The sequence below is a fragment of the Danio aesculapii genome, chromosome 3 (assembly GCF_903798145.1).
Source record: "Danio aesculapii chromosome 3, fDanAes4.1, whole genome shotgun sequence".
NCBI lineage: Eukaryota > Metazoa > Chordata > Actinopteri > Cypriniformes > Danionidae > Danio > Danio aesculapii.
Window position 1 is genome coordinate 57,313,280 of NC_079437.1, and position 22,798 is coordinate 57,336,077.

Below are 22,798 nucleotides of genomic sequence, written 5' to 3' on the forward strand. Positions count from 1 at the left end.
GCTTACAGGATTTAGAAGTTGACGGGCCTGCATGAATGCGTTGTGCTGATATTGTGTGTATTTTACTTACTTGGCACACATATAGGCGTTCTCTCCGCTCAAAACATCAGGCTTGACGAACAGCTCCAGGGCACGAACGATGTTGGCCGCTTGCTGTAAAAGAGAAAAGGGAGTTAAATGTTTTTCTGTCTGAGACAACAAACAATCATCATCCTGACATGGCAGAATCACCGAATTCTGAATCTCACCCGAATCTCCAGAGCGATGTCCAGGTAAGGGTCATAGGTATCGGACACGCTTTTACAAATGGAGCATTTCACTGCAAAAACAGGGGAAAAAACAATAATAATTTGTAAAAATGCCTCGTACGCTACCATTCAAAAGGTTTCAGGTCTGTAAGATTCTGCAGTAAACTGGTCAAAGACAGCAAAAAATAGATTTAATATATGATAAATTATTTTTTATTTCATAGTAATACGGTTTCATTATCAAATATAGGCCAACACAACCGTTTTTAAAACTGATTACCATACATGTCTGATCATGTGACACTAAAGACTGAAGTAATGAAGCTGAAAATTCAGATTTACACCAGAGAAAATATTCACAGTAGAAAATTAAACCATTAAAACCCATCTAGCTATCTGAAAATCAATAAATCCATTAGAGGTGTGAACCTACACCTGTCTCACGGTTCGGTTACGATTATCATGCCATTGATTCGGTTCAATTCGATATCTCGGTGCATTGACGATGCTTTCCATACAGTTTATATGTTACATCACAGCACAGCAATTCACGTATTAAAATGTATAAATATATTTATACTATTTGTAATACAATTTTGTCATTTAATACAAACAGTCCGATATAAACTGTACCTTTAACAACACGAGCATTTATAGCAAATAAACACATAAATATCCCGCTCGCTTTCTGAGCCCTGTCTAGCAACAAGTTCTTTCTTACACTCCTTTGATTGGTCACGCAATCAACTGAAAGAGCTGCGATTGGCTCTACGTGCTTGCGCTCTTCACAGATGAGTAAAGCCTGGTTTAAACCTTTGATTGATCACGTGATCAACTGAAAGAGCTGCGATTGGCTCTACGTGCTTGCGCTCTTCACAGATGAGTAAAGCCTGGTTTAAACCTTTGATTGGTCACGCGATCAACTGAAAGAGCTGCGATTGGCTATACGTGCTCGCGCTCTTCACAGATGAGTAAAGCCTGGTTTAAACCTTTGATTGGTCACGTGATCAACTGAAAGAGCTGCGATTGGCTCTACGTGCTCGCGCTCTTCACAGATGAGTAAAGCCTGGTTTAAACCTTTGATTGGTCACACGATCAACTGAAAGAGCTGCGATTGGCTCTACGTGCTCGCGCTCTTCACAGATGAGTAAAGCCTGGTTTAAACCTTTGATTGGTCACGTGATCAACTGACAGAGCTGCGATTGGCTATACGTGCTTGTGCTCTTCACAGATGAGTAAAGCCTGGTTTAAACCTTTGATTGGTCACGTGATCAACTGACAGAGCTGCGATTGGCTATACGTGCTCGCGCTCTTCACAGATGAGTAAAGCCTGGTTTAAACCTTTGATTGGTCACGTGATCAACTGACAGAGCTGCGATTGGCTATACGTGCTCGCGCTCTTCACAGATGAGTAAAGCCTGGTTTAAACCTTTGATTGGTCAAGTGGTCAACTGAAAGAGCTGCGATTGGCTCTACTTGCTTGCGCTCTTCACAGATGAGTAAAGCCTGGTTTAAACCTTTGATTGGTCACACGATCAACTGAAAGAACTGTGATTGGCTCTACGTGCTTGCGCTCTTCACAGATGAGTAAAGCCTGGTTTAAACCTTTGATTGGTCACGTGATCAACTGACAGAGCTGCGATTGGCTATACGTGCTCGCGCTCTTCACAGATGAGTAAAGCCTGGTTTAAACTTTTGATTGGTCACACGATCAACTGAAAGAACTGTGATTGGCTCTACGTGCTTGCGCTCTTCACAGATGAGTAAAGCCTGGTTTAAACCTTTGATTGGTCACACGATGAACTGAAAAAGCTGCTATTGGCTCTACGTGCTTGCGCTCTTCACAGATGAGTAAAGCCTGGTTTAAACACTGATAAGCGGCAGCGCAATCACAGCTGATCCATGATAGACGCGGTGGAGAAAACTGCAGACACGCGCTTGTGTCTGTATCCAGAAGTATCGCTGTAAAACAGCCGAGGAGAGGAAAAGTGAGAGAGAGAAATGGAGTTTACTTCCGTTCTCTCAATAGCAGTGAAATAGGCGTTTCTGCTGTAAGAGTCAGTGAAAGGCTGTCCAGCAAACACACACACAAATTGTGCACAGTTTTTGGATTTTTAAGTAGTTGGAGCGTTGTAAATACTCACGCTCGCCTCCCCTCGTCATAGTAAGCTACCGCGACATATCGCATATGAGGTAAATGACGTCAGTGCATAATAACCAGTTATGATTATTACTGAACCGATACCTAATTGTCCGCGTCTGCATCCTGGTGCACCGAAGAAACAATTAATTTTGACACCCCTAACATCCATACAAAAAGCATCAGGAAAACCTAAATATCTGATTATCCATACGTCTGATAATCTATCCAAATGTCTATTCTTTTCTGATTAACCAACATTTATCAGGATATTTATATTCGTCTGATTTTTAATTATCAGCAGCAATCTGCAATTCCATCCAAATATCTATCAAACCATTTGATTATCCATACAATAATTGATCCACCAAATATCTACCAATCTATCCAATGATCCAAATATTGATCAATCAATTTGATGATACAACTATCCAATAATTTGAATACACATCTATTCATCTTACATGTCAATACATCTAAATATTTTCCCATCCATCGATTATCCATATATGTAAAAGCCAAATATTTTCAGACTTATAACATTTCCAGCACATCTATCCATGTCATTACTCAGAAGTCAGATAGTCTATCCAAATATCTATCCATCTAGTTAATTATTAAATATCTGTCCTTCCAACTGACGGCATATAAGACCTATCTACATATCTATCCATCTGTGAAATACCATCCATCCATAAATAACATTAGATTACCTATTTATTCTTCCCATTATGCATCAGTCCATCTGATTAACAATCTAACCATCGAAATATCTTCTCCCCATCCATCCTGGGTGAGTTACATAGCTAATAATGAGTAACATCCTCATCTCGGAGCTCAGTACAACACATGGTCACATTGACCTTACCTCTTGACCTCAAATATCCCCCAAATATCTGGTGGACCAGTGTGGTGGCCTGCGTCTGCCTGTCCAGCCTGTCAACAAAAAAAAGTTATTCTTTCTCTGAAACAATAAAACAAGCTCACTATTCTTATGAAGATAGTTTTGTCAGGGGCCTTACTTGGGATAACCATTCAAACAAGCTTTCTGCATGGCGTCAATGGTGTAACGCAGAAACTCATGGGCGTCCTCTTGACTGCCAAACCGAAAATGCCGAGCGATCTCTGAAGGATTAGAAAAGGTCTGGTTATGTCAGTGGATAATTGAGGAAATCAATAGGAAATAAAAGCAATCAAGGAGCTATAATTGAACACTTATGCCAGGTTCACACCAAACGCAAAAGTATTTGTGTGGCTAAGTTACATACAAGGTCAATGAAAACACATGACTAGAGACTTATTTCCACCAGGTGATGAGAATGATGCAGAATGTGTAGTGTGTTTGCTGCGAACATGCAGAGTTCGCCTTGATCTCATCTTTTACGCAAGTTCAACTTGAAGAAAAAGGAAAAATTTGCCTGCCATGATGCTGGAGATGCAAGCAGAGGAGCTGAACATGCATGCTATGATGAGGCCAGTAGGGAGAAGAAGAAAAAAAAAAAAAAAAAGTCGCCAGCAGATGGCAGTACTATCAGATCAACAAACAGGCCACCCATCACCCTCAAGTAGAGCTGGAAAAGGAAGTCATCCAGACAGTTTCCAAAGGAGACGGTGAAATTGACAGTTTTATGCGCCTCTGGATGGTGACAGAAACCCAAACACGTCACATTTGCTTCTTTTTTGTAGCATTTGAGACTTGAACAACAAGTACAAAGGAGCGAACGTAGTTATATTTATGTCTAGACTCACAGGATTCTCTTCACATCACTCGCATGGATAAAAACATTTACGCAAATGAATGAAGAACATCAGACGAGTGATTTAGATTGAATGAAGCGATGCAAATGTTCTCTTTGCTTTTGGTGTGAACCCGGCATTAGTCACAGGGTATCACTGCAGTCATCAGACAAGCATCCTGTAAATGGCAAATCCTCTCTCAGCTTCAAAAGACATTTGGAGAAATATAATGAAGGGTGAATCTCTTACTTTTCAGATCTCGGATGAAAGATACAGGTTTGATGGCATTGGCCGTGTTGGCAAAGGCTTGAATGATATGGTTCTGCATCACGCAAATCATGCAGAATCCAGACTGGTGACCTGCAGGAGACAAATAAGAGTTGTTTACATCAGATTACAGTCAATTCCAGACAAAGAATCACAAGGAACTAGGGTCAGGGGACAGTTCATGCAAAAATAAAATAATAATTGTCATTATTGACTCGCACTCAACTTCTTTCTTCTATTTAACACAAAATAAGATATACTGAAGAATGCTGGGAAAGCAGCCATTGAGATCTATAGAAGGAACAATGAAATACTGTGGAAGTCAATGTTTTTTTATTCCAACATTCTTTTAGAATATCGTCTTTTGTGTTCAGAAGAAAGAAACACAAGCAGGTTTAGAACAACTTGAGGGTGAGTAAACAATGAGGAAATGTTCATTTTTGGGTGAACTGTCTCTTTAAGCCTCATTCAGGCTGTCAAGTCAAATTTCTTGAAAGAAGAGAATTTTGTATGCGTTGTTACTTTCTGATGTAAAGCTTTCAGATTTACAACTTATCTGAGATGGCAGCATACATTTCATCTTCCTACATTTCTGCCTTGTAAGATGTACCAATCAAGGGCAATGGCAACATGATGTCACGTTATATAAAACATCTGTACATGCATGCTTCGTCTCAAAGTCTGAATGCATTGGATACGGTTTACCATGGTGCACTAAAATTTATAACTCAATTTAAATCCCTTACTCATCATTGTGTGCTGTATACTAGGGTAGGTTGGTCTGCTTTGTCCATTCGCAGGCTCAAGCATTGGCATATCCTTGTTTACGAATCTATACTGGGTTTACTCCTATCATATCTACAGAATTACATTTGTAAAATGCCTGTTCTTAACTTTGGCTTTCGGTCACAGGATATTTATTTACTGTCTGTTCCTAAAGAGCGAAGTGAGATGGGGAAAAAAGGTTTTTAAATGCGCAGCACCTACAGCACGGAATAATCTACTAAGTTGCAGTTTAAAGAGTTGATTTCTCTAAATGATTTAAAAAAAAAGGAATAAATTGTATAAATGATTTAGGGCTCCATTTTGACAATCCATGCGCAAGTCCAAAACGCAGGGTGCAAAAGCATTTAAGGGCATGTCAGAATCTACTTTGGCTATTTTAAGGACAGAAAAATCCGCTTTGTGCCATGGCGCATGGTCTAACAGGGTTGAGCTTATTCTCTTAAGGAGTTATAGGTGTGTTTTGAGAATAAACCATCAGAGTCTCATCTCCCATTCCCTTTAAGAGCCAGTTGCGCTGCGCCATAGCGCATTTGCTATTTACATGACGGACTTTGTAAGTGTAAAAACTGAACCCTTTACTAGAGAGAAAACAGTTAAACAGAGCATCTACAGCACGAGAATGAGAGATGAGGCTCCTCATTGTTTACTTTCGCTTTCACTCTCTTGGATAGGGAAACGTGTTGTACACACAGATATCCACTAGCCTATAAATAATTAATTTAGTTTGTGAAGCGTAAAGATTTGTTTCAAAACTATTTCTAAATTCAGTTCTAATTTCCAGCAAACGAATAAATGAACAATGATAACAAAGTGTGGTCAAAAAACTGAGCAATATCCAAATACACATGCTGTGTCACATATGGTCTAAAACCTGACAGGTGGGCAAACCTAGGCTTGCTTTTAATAAAACAAATATAAATATGCATATAATGAATAATACTGCTAATAATAATAACATTATACAAAAGCAAATGGTCATTAATAAACTGAAAAACGCCCCCTGAGATGAAGGCATGAAAGTATGGTTTTTATATTTATGTAGGCTAGAAAATAATAATTTTCGTAATATTTTAATCTTTAATTCTTTTTCATATGTAAAGATATTTGAGTATTGCTGTGCATCCTGTGTGTATTAAGCAATGTATAAGCGAGGCACACAACTAACGTGCTCTGTTAATAAAGAAAGAAAAAAGAAAGAAGCTGCTCGCGGCATCATCAGAGCTGTGAAGCGAGCGCTTTTTCGCCTGGTCTCACACTCATGAATCTAAACGCGCACGTTTCATGCACAAACACCATTTAAACTTAAGGACAAAAACCATTGAAAACTGAAAATTACTGGCTGCTATGTCTTTAATATGGTGTAAAGATTATTATGCCTTATTGAAACATCAAGGAGGATGCAGCAAGGAAGCATCACTTATAAATTAAAACTAATTTATTATTTTATGCAGCACCTTTACATTTAAAAGGGAAACATAAGGGCGATCATAAGCAAAAGACCCCTAGCCTATAAGGTGTTTTATGGAATAGCCTATCTTAATCTGACCAGCTATATGTTTATCTTCCACCTATTTATTTATTTTTTGGCGCATGTACTCCTGTGTGATCGTAAAACTAGTGTAATGGCAACACGCCATCTTTACCAGACTCTGGCAAACTCCGCCTCTTACTCCACCCCGAAGCCCCAGCTAGCCTTCTTTGGACCAAGTTATTCGGCGGGATGAAAAAGCCCCCGGAAGTGACAGTGGAAACGCGACTGGCCCTGGCTCGCTAGCTTTAGGCGTGATAGTAGAAATGCGGCTAATGCTTATCCTTTTGATTAACATTGTTTCTTTTGGGTTGTGCAGTTTAATTCAAGGAATTTCTACAAAGTATGTTGTAAACTTTTTTGGTCACATGATTATTTTCCTCATTTAAAGTCTAAAAAATGTTTACAGATTGATATCTTTCTGATCCCCATAACTTTGCGGTTAGTTGTTTTGGAAAATATAAACAGATGTTTCAATATAATGCTAACGTATACTTTCTATAAGAATTTATGTTTAGAGTTTTTACTGCAAATGTGACATCCATAATACGCTGGAGCTGCTCTTAAAAAACAAACGAGGCTTGTTCTCACAGGATCGGCTGTGCTCCTTGGAAAGCAGGTAGTTGGCCAGCGGTGGGGTGTAAGTCAGACACTGCACAGTGGAGTTGAGGAAGCAGGTATTGCCCAGGTTGTGGAGGCCTGCTCCAACCCGATACACCCGTTCCCACTTCATGGACAGCTTGTTCCCTGGAAAGAGCATCTTCTGCGGAGCGGGGATCCCATCACTCTGCCCGACACTCAGAGACTCTGAGACTGTGGGAAAACACCAGAACAGTACGTTTTGGTTTCTGTTACTACACACAACACTGTTTAAAATATCCAGTAGGGTTGCACAATCACTTTAGCATCGACATTGCAATGTGTGAATCTGCAATAGGGTATATGCAGAGGGAATTTTCAGTAAGTTAGTTAAAGCACTTCCAGTGAACTGTTGTGTAGTTACAAAAAAATTTTAAAAAATCACCACGTTTAAGGTCTAAGCTCTTTAAAAATCAACGGCATGGTTTTCGCTACATTCATTCTTCCATGGCGGGGCGCCACGCCTAAATTCATCCCGTCACAGCTACATTTCAGCTTCTCATTCAAAACATTGTATTTTTTTAATAGCGGGTGATAATCGCACCAAACGTATTAAAGGGTAAGTGAATTAGAACAGCGCAAACTTTTCTGTAATCGTAGTAGTGCTGTGCGTCATTTGTTTACCCCTTTAAGGTTACGTGCTGACTGACTGACAGGTGCATGATGCGTGAGACCCAGCAAACACAACGTATAGCCGTTTCACTTTACTTCAGGACGCATTAATACCGCTCTGTAGGTCTATTGGACACATTCATAAATATTCCTAGCAACTCTAATAAATGCTGGAGGCATACTCGTTACATAAAAATTGCACCTTAGCAGCATTTATTTGAGAGCGCACAAGAAGATCTGCGCGCTCTTGTAGCGGCTTATATTTGAGGGGGCGTGCAAGAAGTTTTGTGCACGAGCAGAGGAAATCGGCGCGCAAGCAAAGAGATCCGCATGCTGTGGGCTATTACATAAATGCGGTCTCGACTTGTGATACTGCGCTCACGACATTTGTCATTGAAATAACGCCACAGGTAGTTGGTAGATCTGTGTAAAAAAGGCCTGGCGCCACAGCTGGAAAAAATCCTAGAGGAAACACTGAACGGTCTTCATGGCCTGATATACGATATAAAGTGGGTCTTGGAATCTACAAGAAGGACTGAAAGTATGGAAATTTATTTTACCCCAGTATTTTCAATGGAGTTTCTGCGCTAGCCTGACAGGTGTGTGCAGCATGAGACCCAGCAAATACAACGTATAGCCGTTTCACTTTACTTCATATCCTTTCACTTTACTTTAAATATCATGAGTTTTTCCTAATACAATTATTATTATTATTATTATTATTATTATTATTATTATTATTATGAAAAACGACAATGGGTCAAAGACTGTATGGCGTTCTTACTTTGCCTCTTAATCTGAGCAGGTTCAGTAGGTCTCTGCGATGTGGCCGCATCATTCTTAGGGTTCAGGATCACATATTTGGTTTTGAGGGTCTCCAGCTGATAGCTGAAGCCTTTGCTGGCCGGCTCAAACTCGATCTTCTGCAGCAACACCTTCTTGGCGGATGAAGCTAGCAGCTTGTTCAGGTCGCCCTCATCGCCGGAGTCCTTGCGGCCCGGCTTCAGGGCCTCTTTGAGCTTGTCCACTATCGGCATTATGCGTCACTGGTGAAGAAGAAGAGAGAACGTGAAAATTAATACTGGTGGTTAGCCTGAGTTACAGCATAACTCTATGCAGAGTCCAGAAACTTGTATTAGTGACACTGATGGTCAATAAATTAACTGCCAGCAGTTGGCTAAAGATTGAATCATACCTTGTGCTTAATCATGCATTTATACTTCTGCATTCTGCTTGCTCAGACAAGAACACTTCCAAAATGCTAGTTTGTGTAATGATACCTTTAATCATAAGGTAAACTAGTGTTGTCACGATACTGGAATTCGGTACCAATCTGTCCTGAAAATGTAAAAGAAAATCTACATTTCCTGCTGACATTTGAGCACGCTTCTAAACAGCGCCGATTTGCCATTGTGTTCATGTGCTCAACAGAAATGACTGTGATTGACAGTGAAGGTCATCAGTCCACTGAACTCACCGATGTTTACGGAGTGTAACTACAGATACAGGGACACTGGAGTGTTTAAAGCCGTGAAGATCAGTCGATTCGCCAGCAGATCGCTTGTATGTCAGCTCATTAACAGATGGCCTGCTGACCATCATGACCAATCACAGCCATTTTTGTTAAGCATGTGAAAACAACAGCAAAACTGCGGGCTTTAAGAACGTGCTCAACAGCGATTAAATGTTCATGGGCGTTTTTAAAATTTCAGTACCGATTGGTATGGAATTCCAGTATCGTGACAACACAAAGGTAAAACAAAACAAAAGTATCCATGTGGAGCTCCTCCATGGCACTCGACACTCGGTAAAAACTTGCTTCAATGGGCTCACTCTCAACCCCCCACCCCCATATATATATATATATATATATATATATATATATATATATATATATATATATATATATATATATATATATATATATATATATATATATATATATAAATAAATAGTTTTTATAGTTTAATATTAGTATTAATATGGCTGCTATTTCTCAAACATATGGTAAAAAAATAATAATAATATACTGTAATATGTAGGCGTATTGCTTAGTTTTGTATACATTTGTGCCCTGGACAGGGATGACTAATCTTTAGGCACTCCACGATCCAATACGATTCTGGGAGTCACGAAACGATTCCAACACCATTCTTTACCAACATTTTTCCTATTTCTTCTCCTGTACATTCACATGTGTACAACTTTACATTTCAACCAAAATTGGAGTTTCTATGCCTTTGTTTAATGAATGACACTTTACAAATTGGACAATACAGCATAATATGAAACTAGACTTTTTATTTTGTCTATAAATAGTCATATTGCACAGCCCTAATGATAACTTCATTACATTTTCAACAATCATATTCGGTTCTTTAAAAGCAGAGCAGGAAATCTGATCATATTTAATGGCTTACAGTAGAGATCACAGGTTCATGCCAACTTTATCTGGCAAACCAAGCAGGCCACCACTGAAAAACATGCACTCAAACTGATCAAGACTCCAGGAACACCATGAAATGTCATTTACAAATCAGCCTTGGCATGTCTTGAGTGTTGACAGATAATAAATTGGACAAAAACGCATGAAATGCAAGCTTTAAGCACTGTGTCTGAACTGAAGTCAATAGGTGAGCAGTTTGGACGTGGCAGCAGTCTGGTTACATAACAGTAGAAGTGCTGATACCGGGCAAAAGTGCACACCAATCAGGTACTGATGTGACCGTTTGTGGGGATCAACAGAATTCAATGTAAAAGAAACATTCAGTAAAGCTAAGTGCACAAATACACGCACAACATCACGCCAGTCAATGTAAAACAACAGACAAGTGCAATGTTTTTCATTAAAATATCCAGAAACCACAAGAACCGTATAATATATATGTATATTTAGCTGACTTGCGTACATTATCCAGCATGACTGGAAGAATGTTTACATCCAGAGAAATAAGCAATTTTGTCTAGTAAGAAAATTCCAGTTGGTTTTTTTAGAAAACTAAGAAACGTCAACACTGAAATTTACAATGTCAGTGAAATCGTACACAGAATTATTTTCAGTCAAAATTCTAAATAGTTAAGAAGCTGATGACCATTAAACACGCCACCTAGGCCGGTCACAATAATCAATATATTGAATATATCATGTAATGTACATTACCTAAATAACCACAGTCTTGTGAAGGGTCCATTTTAAATTGTACTCTTTGTTCTCTAATCATTGTAGTTCTGTTAAACATATAAATATTATTATTAGACTGATTAAAAAGCATTAAAATTCCTTTCAATTTTGAAAAAGATTTAAAAAAAAAACGCAAATGTGCTGTATTAAATGCTGATGAATAAGCAACAATGATACCATTATATTTCAAAGGGAAAAAAAAGCTCATTACTCGCATTGACTTCAGCTACTGTTGACAAACAGGCAAGCTGAGATCATCACTCTCTTCAAATTATTGGAGAGCTTGTCTGCCAGTATATATGCTTTCAAGGATACCACGGATGAAACAGAACCGCAGAGCGCATACAGAAAGTTTGTTTCACTCTTCAGACAACTACACTAGCTTATCACACAGTGTTTAACCCAAATTAATCATCGTTCTAAACACTGCTTTTAACCCTGACGCATTTCACACCTCTCACTTCAAAGCTCGTTTCAGCATCAATATCACAATGACAGTAGTCACAATCGCAGGATATGCATTGTTGAGTTTATATTTAATTTACTATTTGCACATTTTAATTGCTTGTGATTGTATAAGGATTTAAAAAGCATTCAGGTATAAATTGTACCATTTATGACCTTAACTACGGTTAATTTTATTTTGATCATTCAGTTACTGTACTTGAATCCTGTTAAGACTCAGAAAATGATAAAACATTTCAATTGTATCTTTGTCTAACAGATTGCCATGTATGAAAATACAGCACATGGGAGTACAGAAATGTACTGCAATTAAGCAAAGACCACAGTGAAAATGTGTTGGGGGCTGCACGATTAATCGAAAAAAGATCATGATCTCGATTCGACCCGACACCCGATCTTAATTCAGCTTTTCTACTATTCAGCCAATTATTTTCAAGGTCAGGAGAGAAGCAAGACGATCGCACAAGTTTTCACAGCAACATGGACACCTTCAAATGGTGTTAAAAGTGTCACATACTGTATTTATAAGGTATTATTCACCCAAAAATGTCATTTCGGTCTTCATGTAATGTATTTGTGGCCGCGAAATCCCACGTGAGCTGACCGCAAGCTGATTGTTTACTACCGAGAACGCGCGCGTGCACACCAATAATGCATACTTTAGTGAACAGAACCTGCATAGACTGTGAATAACAGGTAATAAAGTTGTAAATAATGTTCAGTTTAATTGAGGGCCGTGCGGGAGGTTTGATTTGTCAATACCACGTGCGGTGGCCATACCACGTGCGGTGTCACATTACCCTGCTCTGTTAAGGCTGATTTACTTTTGCGTTGAGCATACACGTATAGTCCTTCGCAGCCTGTAAAAACTCGCGCTAGCCTCCTTCGCCATAGCGCATTTGAGATAAATGATGTCAGTACGTAATAACCGCTTATGATTATTACTGAAACGATACCAAATTGTCCGCATCTGCATCGCGTGCACAGAAAAAAACTGTTCATTTTGACATCCCTACTTGATGTGCGGTTCTAATCCAATCCTGCCTCCAATCTTCAGTGCTAAATAAACCCTAATGCTCCATCATAACATCACAACTCACGAGATAACTTTTCACCTCGACTAGAAACCTCAACGCGATTACGTCTCGCAAGATCCCGTAGCCCGAGATCTCATCACATCCCTAATAAATAATCATAGATAGTAGACGGTGTGCGTTTTTCTCCATTATCTTTAAATCAAGTAAAGCACTCTTCATTTAGAAATCTCTTGCTTGTAATACGCGAGCATTTTTACTGTACAAAACTTGTCTATAAACTATCTGAGGCCAAAAATAAATAAATAAATAATTCATTAATTGTAATGGGAGTTCAAATGTTCAATTAATCGAGATTTTGATTTCAGGCCAAATCGCCCAATGATAAAGTTTAAATTCATACAAAAAAATAAAATAAAATAAATAAATACTAAATTTGCCTGGTACAAAGAATGATTTTGGTTCATATTGCTAATATTAGCCTTCATGACAACTGTGAGGGGGTGAATTTTTTCATAACTCATCCATTTCCTTTATATTAGTTTATATTAAGTTTGCATAATTAAGGGCGTGGCCACTTGAGTGACAGCTAGGTCTCGCTGGTTGCAGTCACTTCACCTCAGCTGAATCCGGCAGATTAGCCACTGATCTCGGCATATTCATCGTATTTTTGTTTTGTTTTATGTTGCTTTACACAGTCAGCTGCCTTTTGGACTTATTTCTTACAATTATCAGATAATACAGCATGCTGTGTGCACTTAATTGTGCTCACAAACCATTCACGTGGCCTCCGTTTCCCATGTGAGTAAAGTTACATGCTTGTATACCATCTCTATAAATGTATTTGTTATATTTAAGATCATTTATCATTTATATTTTTCTTTAGACCCATAAAGCACTCCAGAATCTGACAGATTGATTAGCTGTAGGCTCTAGATCAGTCATCTGAAGTGTTATCATACAGTGTTATGCTGGAGTTCATCAATAGTCTTGCATTTACTAACACACAATATATTTGAAGTGTTTAGAAGTAATTCGTGTTTTCCTCCTGTAGAAAAACGTCATAAGAACAATGTTTAGTGGCTCAATGTATCACTACAGTGTTTTTAAAAGTCTAAACACTTTATTGATATAGTGTACAGCCAAGCACATGTGGTCAGAACACAAACGAGTCGCAGGTAATAGAGTATCAAGCGTTTCTCCCAAAGTAAAGTCTGTCTGTCAGGTCTAAGCAAAGTGCCAGCAAGTGTCTGTAGCTCCGCTCACTCTCCGCCTCTTTGCCCTTGTTTGGTATCCCGCCGTGGGTGCGATGACGCGCGAACAAAATGGCAACAGTTGGCCGCGCCTACTTGTAGCTTCTTTTGCAGTGTTCAGAAACCTATGGGTGACGTCACGGATACTACGTCCATATATTTTACAGTCTATGGTTGCAGCACATTTTAAAATGCAAGACTGACGACCCGTGTCTCCAAACTGTTCTTGTTTTTCTTTCACTTCTTGTGGCAACACAACGTGGCGTCACTTTGCCGTCTGAACACTGTATCAGGTAAAAACAGTCTTCGAAGCTATCATGCGTATTAATGAAGTTGCACAATAGAGCGCGCTGATTGGCTTAAACAAAGTCTTACTCATGAATTGATGCTGCACACTCAGAGACGTCACAAAGTACTCCCAGGTACAGACATCCAGTCTACACGCTGGAATACACACAAGGATCTCATCGCAGTGACGCAGCTTCAAAAATTTGTTTCAAACCGGAAGAATGAATTAGCTTGAAATATCGCAAAAACAACTAATTTAGATTATTTTGTGAAATATAGGTGTCCTAATAGTGTTTTTAGCAGCCTGGGACACATATATGACTGTCAACAGCTAAAAAAAAGTGTTTTGGTGTTTCGTGACCCTTTAACATTTAAATTTGGGCTACTAATTTTGTCCGTCATCGTAAATTCTTTTGTTAGACTAGCTCTAGATTTGGCTAATCTAGACTAATCTAATGTACATGCACGAATATAATACTGTAAAGCATCCTATAGACAATATTCATTTAAATGAGAGATTTGTGAGGGCTGTACTCGTATATGCTGAACACTGTATATCACAAACTAGAAATATGCAGACAAAGCTCAGACAACTACAGAAAAAGCCTGTGATGTATGGTGTGGCGCATTCGAGAGGACACAGACGAGCAGTAAAGCTGAGTTAGTTGTGCGTGCTCTTACTCATCAGGTCTGCTGCTGACGTACAGAGAGGCTGCACACAAGGGCGCACTAACCTTCATGTGCGCTCGCGATTAATGGTGACACAGCCCTGCACGAGCTCAGCCAACAGCAGTGATGTAACAGCAGAGCAGCTCCAGTGCATCGACACACTCACATGCAGTCACTGCCAATAATACATGCAGATTCTCCACAATACAACTCTTTACACCAAATACGGATACAGATTCTAGAAATATGCATTCAGGTGAACTTAAAATTTTTAAATATTAATTATACAGAGAAATCGGGTGTTTACGAAGGAATATTTTCTTGATTTGCAAGTTGTACATTACAATATAATTACATTTTATGTATTTACAAGACTGCATACTGTATTACTGATGCATTTTGAGAACAAAGTGGACAAAATCTTTTGATGCAAACCTTTTTAAAATGTCAATAATCTATTAGGGTTGTCACGATACTGGAATTCGATAACAATCAATACTGAGATTATACAACGTCCATTTCCAGCGAACATTTGAGCCCTGTTAAGGGAGTTCTTAAACAGTGCTGATTTGCTATTGTGTTCACGTGCTCAACAGAAATGACTGTGATTGGCCGTGAGGTAGGGCTGGGCGGTATATCGAGTTCTGGGGATATATCGATATGATTCCCCAACGCGATGCGGGATTATCCAATATCTTTCATATCTGTATGGTTTGAGGCCACACGTGCGCATTCTGCACGAAGCAGACCACTTCAAAGTAGCACGCGAGCTCCACTTGCACAAATGAGCGCATGTGCAAATGAATGATTCACTCCCTGAGTCATACAAAAGATTTGTTCAAAATTATTGATTCGTTCAAGAATGATCCATCACTGAAGCGACATGGAGGAACATGCAGTGCAGGTCGAAATCTGACTCCCCTCACGTGCACGCACGTCACACAGTGTCAGCGGTTTATCAGAAACCTTTTATCGATAATTTCTTCTGCAATTGACAGCAAGAACGATTATAGAAGCCTTGTCAAATTGACAAGCAGCACCTGAATGTGTTTAAAACCGCCGCCAAAATGGGACAAATTTATACCGCATTTCGAAAGTGAAGCCACGTCATATTCACTGATTTTACGTTCAGGATTTATTATATTAAGAGATGGTCTCTTCTTTACATTTATGTTATAACACATTTATAACACATTTAGCTTTGCGTTCTTCTCTGTTATAATGACGTTTAGATGCTTATTTATATGCTTAAATAGCATTTCATCACAGCGCTCTGAAACTATTTCATTACTTCTAATATCTGTAGTCTATTTATTTTCATCTCCTATTTAATATTTAGTCAAACAAGTTTAGTCAAAACGAAAGAAAAATAAAGTGTAGGAATTTTTACATGGAGTGAAAGACTTTTCTTTAGATATCTTCAATATGTGCACTGTTTAATTGTGCACAATACATACATCTAAATGTGTAACTAAAAAAACCATATACAGCCGATTTAATTGTTGTTTATAAATCACACAACTGTGGTATACAGGATTACTCATAAAACACTGTAATTGTGACAAAATACTGTGTTTCATATTTAAATTCATTGTGGTTCTTTTCTATCCTACAATACTTTTGTTGCGTTACTTTTTAAGTGTGTTACTTTTTTGCTCTGATGATGTAGCTATGTTTCCTATGTTTCTGTTTACTTTGTTATTTGCACAAAAGCACAGTACTGGTGTGTATAGTGTAGCAGGAAAAAAAAACCCTGTTCTGTATTTATTTATTTATCAAAGATTTTTTTCATAATTTGAAATGTGTGCAACATAGTTAAGCAAGAGAAAAACCTGTACTGTATTTTATTTATCTAAGATTTTGTGCAGCTGTTTATTTGTGAACAGGGAGGGAAACCCCTGTGTTTGAATTATATTTTTCTCAAAAAATGTTTAATAAAGTTTTAATAAAGGCTTTAACTCTTAAGGAACCATTTATGGGAAAATACCGGATATATATCGTATACCGTCATTCCTCCTAAAAATACCGGGATATGATTTTTTTGCCCATATCCCCCAGCCCTACCTTGATGAACCAATCATCGGTTAACCTAACTCACTGCTGTTTACTTCAAAGTCACATCGATCAGCTGGTTTGTTTACAAGCTGACATACAAGCAATCCGCTAATGAATTGCGTCTTTAAACTGCTCCAGCATCCCTGTATCTGTGGTTACACGCAGTAAACAGCGGTGAGTTCGGTGAACTGATGACCTTCACGGCCAATCACAGTCATTTCTGTTGAGCACATGAACACAATGGCAAATCAGCGCTGTTTAAGAACACGCTCTACAGAGCTCAAATGTTCGTGGGAAATGGATGTTATTAAAATTTCAGTACCGATTAGTATCGAATTCTAGTATCGTGACAACTCTATAATGTAACACACTGCCTTAAAAGCCTACGAGTTGCAAAGTTAACTTTGAAATATAAATTATGCAAATGACAATAGAATATGAAAAATGCAAATGTATTATTACATTTAATTTAGGGCTGTGCGAGAAGGGCACTTTCGATTTTTATCACGATTTTGTCACACACAGATGTTTTAAAGTGTAAAACTAAAAAAAAAATATTTTCAAAGGAAAATAATTGGATCTTTATCAATGTAACAACGTAACATGTCTCTAAAACTGACATAAGATCAAATAAAATAAAAATAAATAAAATCAATCTAAAAATCACATTAAAAAAAAATCACCTAATGAAGGTGTAACAAATTGTCTCTAGAACAGACCTATAGCAAAAAATATATATATATATTTTTATTGTTCAATTATAATGATTAAAAAAAATTGTCAAATAATTTTGTGGCTAAAATCCGTTATCGAAATAACCCCAAACGATACCCAACCCTAATCTACCGACTCTTCAGTCTTTTGAATCTATCAGGTAACGTGTCACAGCGTCAGTACACTGCTTCAATCTTTCGCTTTCACTTAATAATTTTAGCAGAAACCTCAGATACTGTTGGTTGGTTGCTGTTGGTTGGTAACCTTTTTTACCAACCAAGTTTGTCGACGACATTAAATTGACACCGATCACTCTGCCTATTCATGGCAGTCCCGCAGAAAAAGTGATTGACAGGCGGCAATTTGTGTGTAACTTGATCTTTAGTTATGGGTAAAACAAAGACCATGCGGGTCAGGTAATTGAAATGGTAGGCTACAATAATTAATTCATTATTCATGAATAATTAATTCACCGACGCCTATGACGACGATGCCATCATCCATTGAGATGCTTCACATTAGACATCGTATGATGCCAAATTGGTCGACATCGCCCAACCCTACCGTACGATGTCTAATGTGAAACATCACGATGGAATCATTGTCGTAGGCAGCAGTAAATCAATTATTTTTAAATAAGGTAAATGGGTCGAAGACAAAACAGGGATTCAAACATTACTTTAACCACGATTTAAAGAAAACACTTTAAATTTAAATGTAGTCTAACAATATTTCGTCAAATCTTGTATGAAAAAAGTTTGTTTTAGTAATGGTAATCCATAATCAAAGTATAACCATTTGCTTCCGCATTTAGAGTGGCAGCCCTTCTGTTGACATCAACCTAAGGGCTTCCATTATGGGTGTGCAATTGGGCTGCACGACTAATTGAAAAAAGATAACGATCTCGATTCGACCCTACACATGATCTTAATTCAGCTTTTTCTACGATTCAGCCAATTATATTTTCAAGATCAAGAGAGAAGCAAGGCAGTCGCACAAGTCTTCACAGCAACATTGACACCTTCAAATGGCGTTAAAAGTGTCACATACTGTATTTATAAGGTATAATCCACCCGGAAATGTAATTTATGTCTTCATGTAATGATGTATTTGCGACCGCGAAATCACACGTGAGCGGACCACGACCTACCGAGAACTCCAATGACGGCTACTCTAGTTACCAGAACCTGAATAGGCTGTGAATAACAAGTAATAAGGTTGTAAATAACGTTCAGTTTGTTGCACAGAGCGATCGTTTGAGAGCCGCGCTGGAAGAAAGATTTGCATGTGTTTTATCACAGTGACGGCAGCCATGAGCCGCACTAGGAAGTGAAAATGAAACTGGCCACACATCATTTAAATAACCACATCGCTTTTTACGGTTATGATTATGAAAATCATTTGATATGTTTTTTCTGTCATAGCTAACACTTAGTGTTGTGCATGGAAATAAATGTATTAGTGTCAGTATAGCTACTCTAGCCTATATAATGTTGAATATAATGCAAGAAGAAATCTGATGATGACAAATGTCTGATTTTACCAGTGAAAACAAATGGTCTAATAAAGCTGTCAATGACAAATGACAAGCACATGTCTCAAACATAATAAATCAACTTTATAATTATGAATAGTTATATTCTGATGTCATCATTTTACTGGGAATTAACAAACAGGACATATCGAAATTCTGTTCAAGTCCACCATTATGACTGTACAAAATTTAGCATTTTAAGCAACAGTAGACCTACACATAGGCCTAATATCATTATTGTTTTACCATATTGTCACTTTAGAATTATAAGTTTACATTTTTGTTAAAATTTAGTTATTGACAGTCTTATTAAATGACAACTTATTGTTTACATTAAGACTTTTTAAAAAAAACAAATGTTGCACACATACTTTGCTATATGGAATGCAAAAACTTTGAAGCTCAATATCTCAAAGTCATTCAGACCGCAGATAGAACCTTATAATTCCAAGGTGACGATATGTTTGAGAATTAACAATAATAACAGCCTACTCACATTAACCTTTTTACGTCTAAAGAATTGTGAGAAAGAGTCGTGATCTTGATTTTAAGCAAAAAAAAAAAAAAATCGTGATTCACATTTTAGCCAGAATCCTGCAGCCCTACCACCCACATTTTGTCAACCCACATATGCCAATTTTCACCCCACACAATCAAATTCAAAACTGCCCGAAAGGGCGGGAAACTGCCCAATCTGGCATCACTGGCCATGTCCCAATATCAGCTTCTGTACAACGTGACATAAATACACATCTAATATTACTCAGTTGTAGAGTTAATGGTCTCAATATTAATATTGACAAAAGTTAGTTCCATTTGTTTTAAAGCCTATACACATTCATTCGTTAAATTTCCATTTGAACCATGTTGAGAGATGTAATGTAAACAATGGTCCTAACGTATTTTCTGTTTTACATTTTTAATTTCAATAGCTTCCAAGAATCCAAAAATGTCCACACATTGATAAATAATGTTTAGACAGCTGTTTTAACATCCAAGTTAAGATTAAATTGCCTCGTCACAGTTAGGAAACCGTTTAACACATGGGAAACGTTCATTGGACTATGACAAGACATTAAAATAGTCTTTATTAAAGTAAAAACATGAGGCATTTCTGTGTGGAGTTCTGTGTTCACGTAGGTTTTTGCAGTCAAAAGACATGCAATATAGAGAAACATTCATTCGCGCCACAGGATGTCTATTCGCATCTTTGCATTGACTTAACATGTAAATCACTCGCGCTTGTTGCTTCTTCCGCATCTGGTGTGAACACAGGATTAGTGCGGGATTGCGGGCCTTGCAGCAGGACCCATGTTCATGTCATGTGCCAAAGTTAAGGCTGTTTTATACTTCTGCGTCGAGTGATCGTTGTGACCCACGGCGCATGCCTTGCACGTAGTCGTGTATTTATACTGCTGCCTATTTTTAATTCACCGCCACCTATGAAGACGACGCCATCGCCAAGTTTCACATTAGACATCGTACGATGCCAAATTGAACGATATCGCCCAACCCTAATTTATATAAAATTAATAACTACGAAAATCAACTGTTGATATTAGATATAAATATAAAAGATGGGCATGTAATTAGAAATCTAAACCATAACTGCTTAGTATGTGTGTGCGTATATATATATATATATATATATATATATATATATATATATATATATATATATATATATATATATATATATATATATATATATATATATATATAAATGTTTTAATGAATATAAAAACAATGTTAACATATAGCTGCTACAACGATCCCTGATAAAGCCTAAGGATAACCCAAAGCGTATAGAGGTAAAGTTGGTTTTCGCACATTCGTTCATTTGGTTTCTATATTGTTTACCATGCTAATTTGAACATTCTACCGGAATTAGCATGCAAGTATGACTTCAAAACAACATTAACACTAATTCACAGTGAACAATGTTGTGCTTTGATAGTCATTTTCTGCTAATATGCTTTCCCTATTTAGAATTTTCAAAGAATACTTTCCTGAAATTATATTATTACGGAGAATGTCTGAATATCCGCATAAATAAGCAAAGTAACTGAGAAGTTGCTTCATAACGACAACAAAAAAAGCATTTTAACAAATTTACAATGGGGAATTCTGTGATTTTAACAATTTTATAAAGTGAGAGAACAATATAACTCCGTATTTACTTCCGTATAGATAAAACATATGGCAAAGTGACTCTTTTAAACATAAGAAATTACTCATTTACAGTTCTTAATACATATCAGGGTACAATCTCTCGCTGAGGTAATAATATAGTGTTTCCGGCTAAAACCACGTGTCCAGCTATTTCTCTGCCCAAACTCCTTCATCCCCAGCTTCTTTCACTCAGTAAACACCTTAAACCCACAGAGCTGTCTCTGTGTCCAGCTGACCAATCCTCGAATAGCGTACAGCTATTGAACCTTCTAACTAGACAGCAGTTTTGTCCATTACAGACACGTGCAGCTGAGCTGACTGTACATGAATGCAGCACGCGCTATTGAAGCCTCTAAACGCCCTGGGTAGACAGCTAACATTTGAGACACAACCCACAACATGAATTCTCTACCATTATACTATTACATAAGCGACAGCAACCCGCATTTCGGTTTTCATTTGGCTTACAGTGCATTCCCTGATGCAGAGGTTATGGATTCAGTACATTCAGAGAGCTATGATGATCAAGGACATCATTAATAAATCATCTCTATCACCAAGCCTGATTGTTTACCTCTACAGTATTGGTACACTACAGTATGATGTCAGATTAGAGAGCATGTTTAGCGTCGCAGTGTCTAGTTAAGAGTTAGCTAGTCGCAAGCTAGCAAGCTATTTTAGCATCTGCTGTAGCGTAAACAGAGCCGTTTTCATCGACAGCCAGGGAACATTTTAACATTTAACCCTGGTGAAACATAACAGCATTAATCTCTATTGATTTTACATTTAGAGCAGGTAAAATCAGCTTCACTTCCTGACCCGAACCGCCTTACAAAGCGAACGTGGCGTTCATACTGCTGCAATGTGCTCCTAACCCTCACACAGGCATTTGCTGAAGAAACACCGCAGATTCGGACGTTATTTCAACGGCGAACACACGGAAATAGCATCACATACGTACCCATCCGTGAATGATCGCGAATCGACTGGGGTGTTTTGGTGTTAAGACTGTATTCCGCTACGAAGCCTTCATTTTGTTACGTTCTCTGCCCCATGCTGCATTATGAAAGGGCGTGTGCCTGGGTGATTGACGTGACGGGGCGGCCAATCAGGGTTGAGCACGCCGGTGACGACATGCTTCATTCATGGCGACAGTGTCCAATCCTAAATCGATTGGCGTGTAACTTTTAACACGGTTGATTTCTGTCTCTGCGTTGTTTACTCGAGGAGTTTGCAGTATGGAGACTCGAAGGGCCCGTGGAGACTCAAGAGCCCGCAAGGTGGCGTAAAAAACAAACATAGATAAATAATTTATATTTATTCATGTTAAGAGAAACAGGCATAGATTCTGCATGACACTATGAAGGTAAATAACAAACAATATGACTGTGGCATTCAGTATTAGGGTCAATTTTTGTGTAAACTCTGTAGTCATTAAGGTATCATGTTTTTCTCTCAATATTTTCTGTAAATAAA

At 38.0% G+C, this 22,798-nt stretch overlaps 1 protein-coding gene across 1 annotated transcript in view; it reads right to left on the reverse strand.

Annotated features, from left to right (window-relative positions):
* Positions 1-22,392, reverse strand: part of usp36 (ubiquitin specific peptidase 36) — a 43,394-nt gene extending 21,002 nt beyond the window's left edge. The window contains 8 exon segments of the mRNA XM_056454287.1: positions 71-153; positions 249-319; positions 3,257-3,324; positions 3,411-3,513; positions 4,375-4,485; positions 7,298-7,519; positions 8,742-9,003; positions 22,284-22,392. Coding sequence (XP_056310262.1) covers positions 71-153; positions 249-319; positions 3,257-3,324; positions 3,411-3,513; positions 4,375-4,485; positions 7,298-7,519; positions 8,742-8,994 — 911 coding nt within the window. The 5' untranslated portion in view covers positions 8,995-9,003; positions 22,284-22,392.
* Between the last annotated feature and the right edge of the window lie 406 nt (positions 22,393-22,798).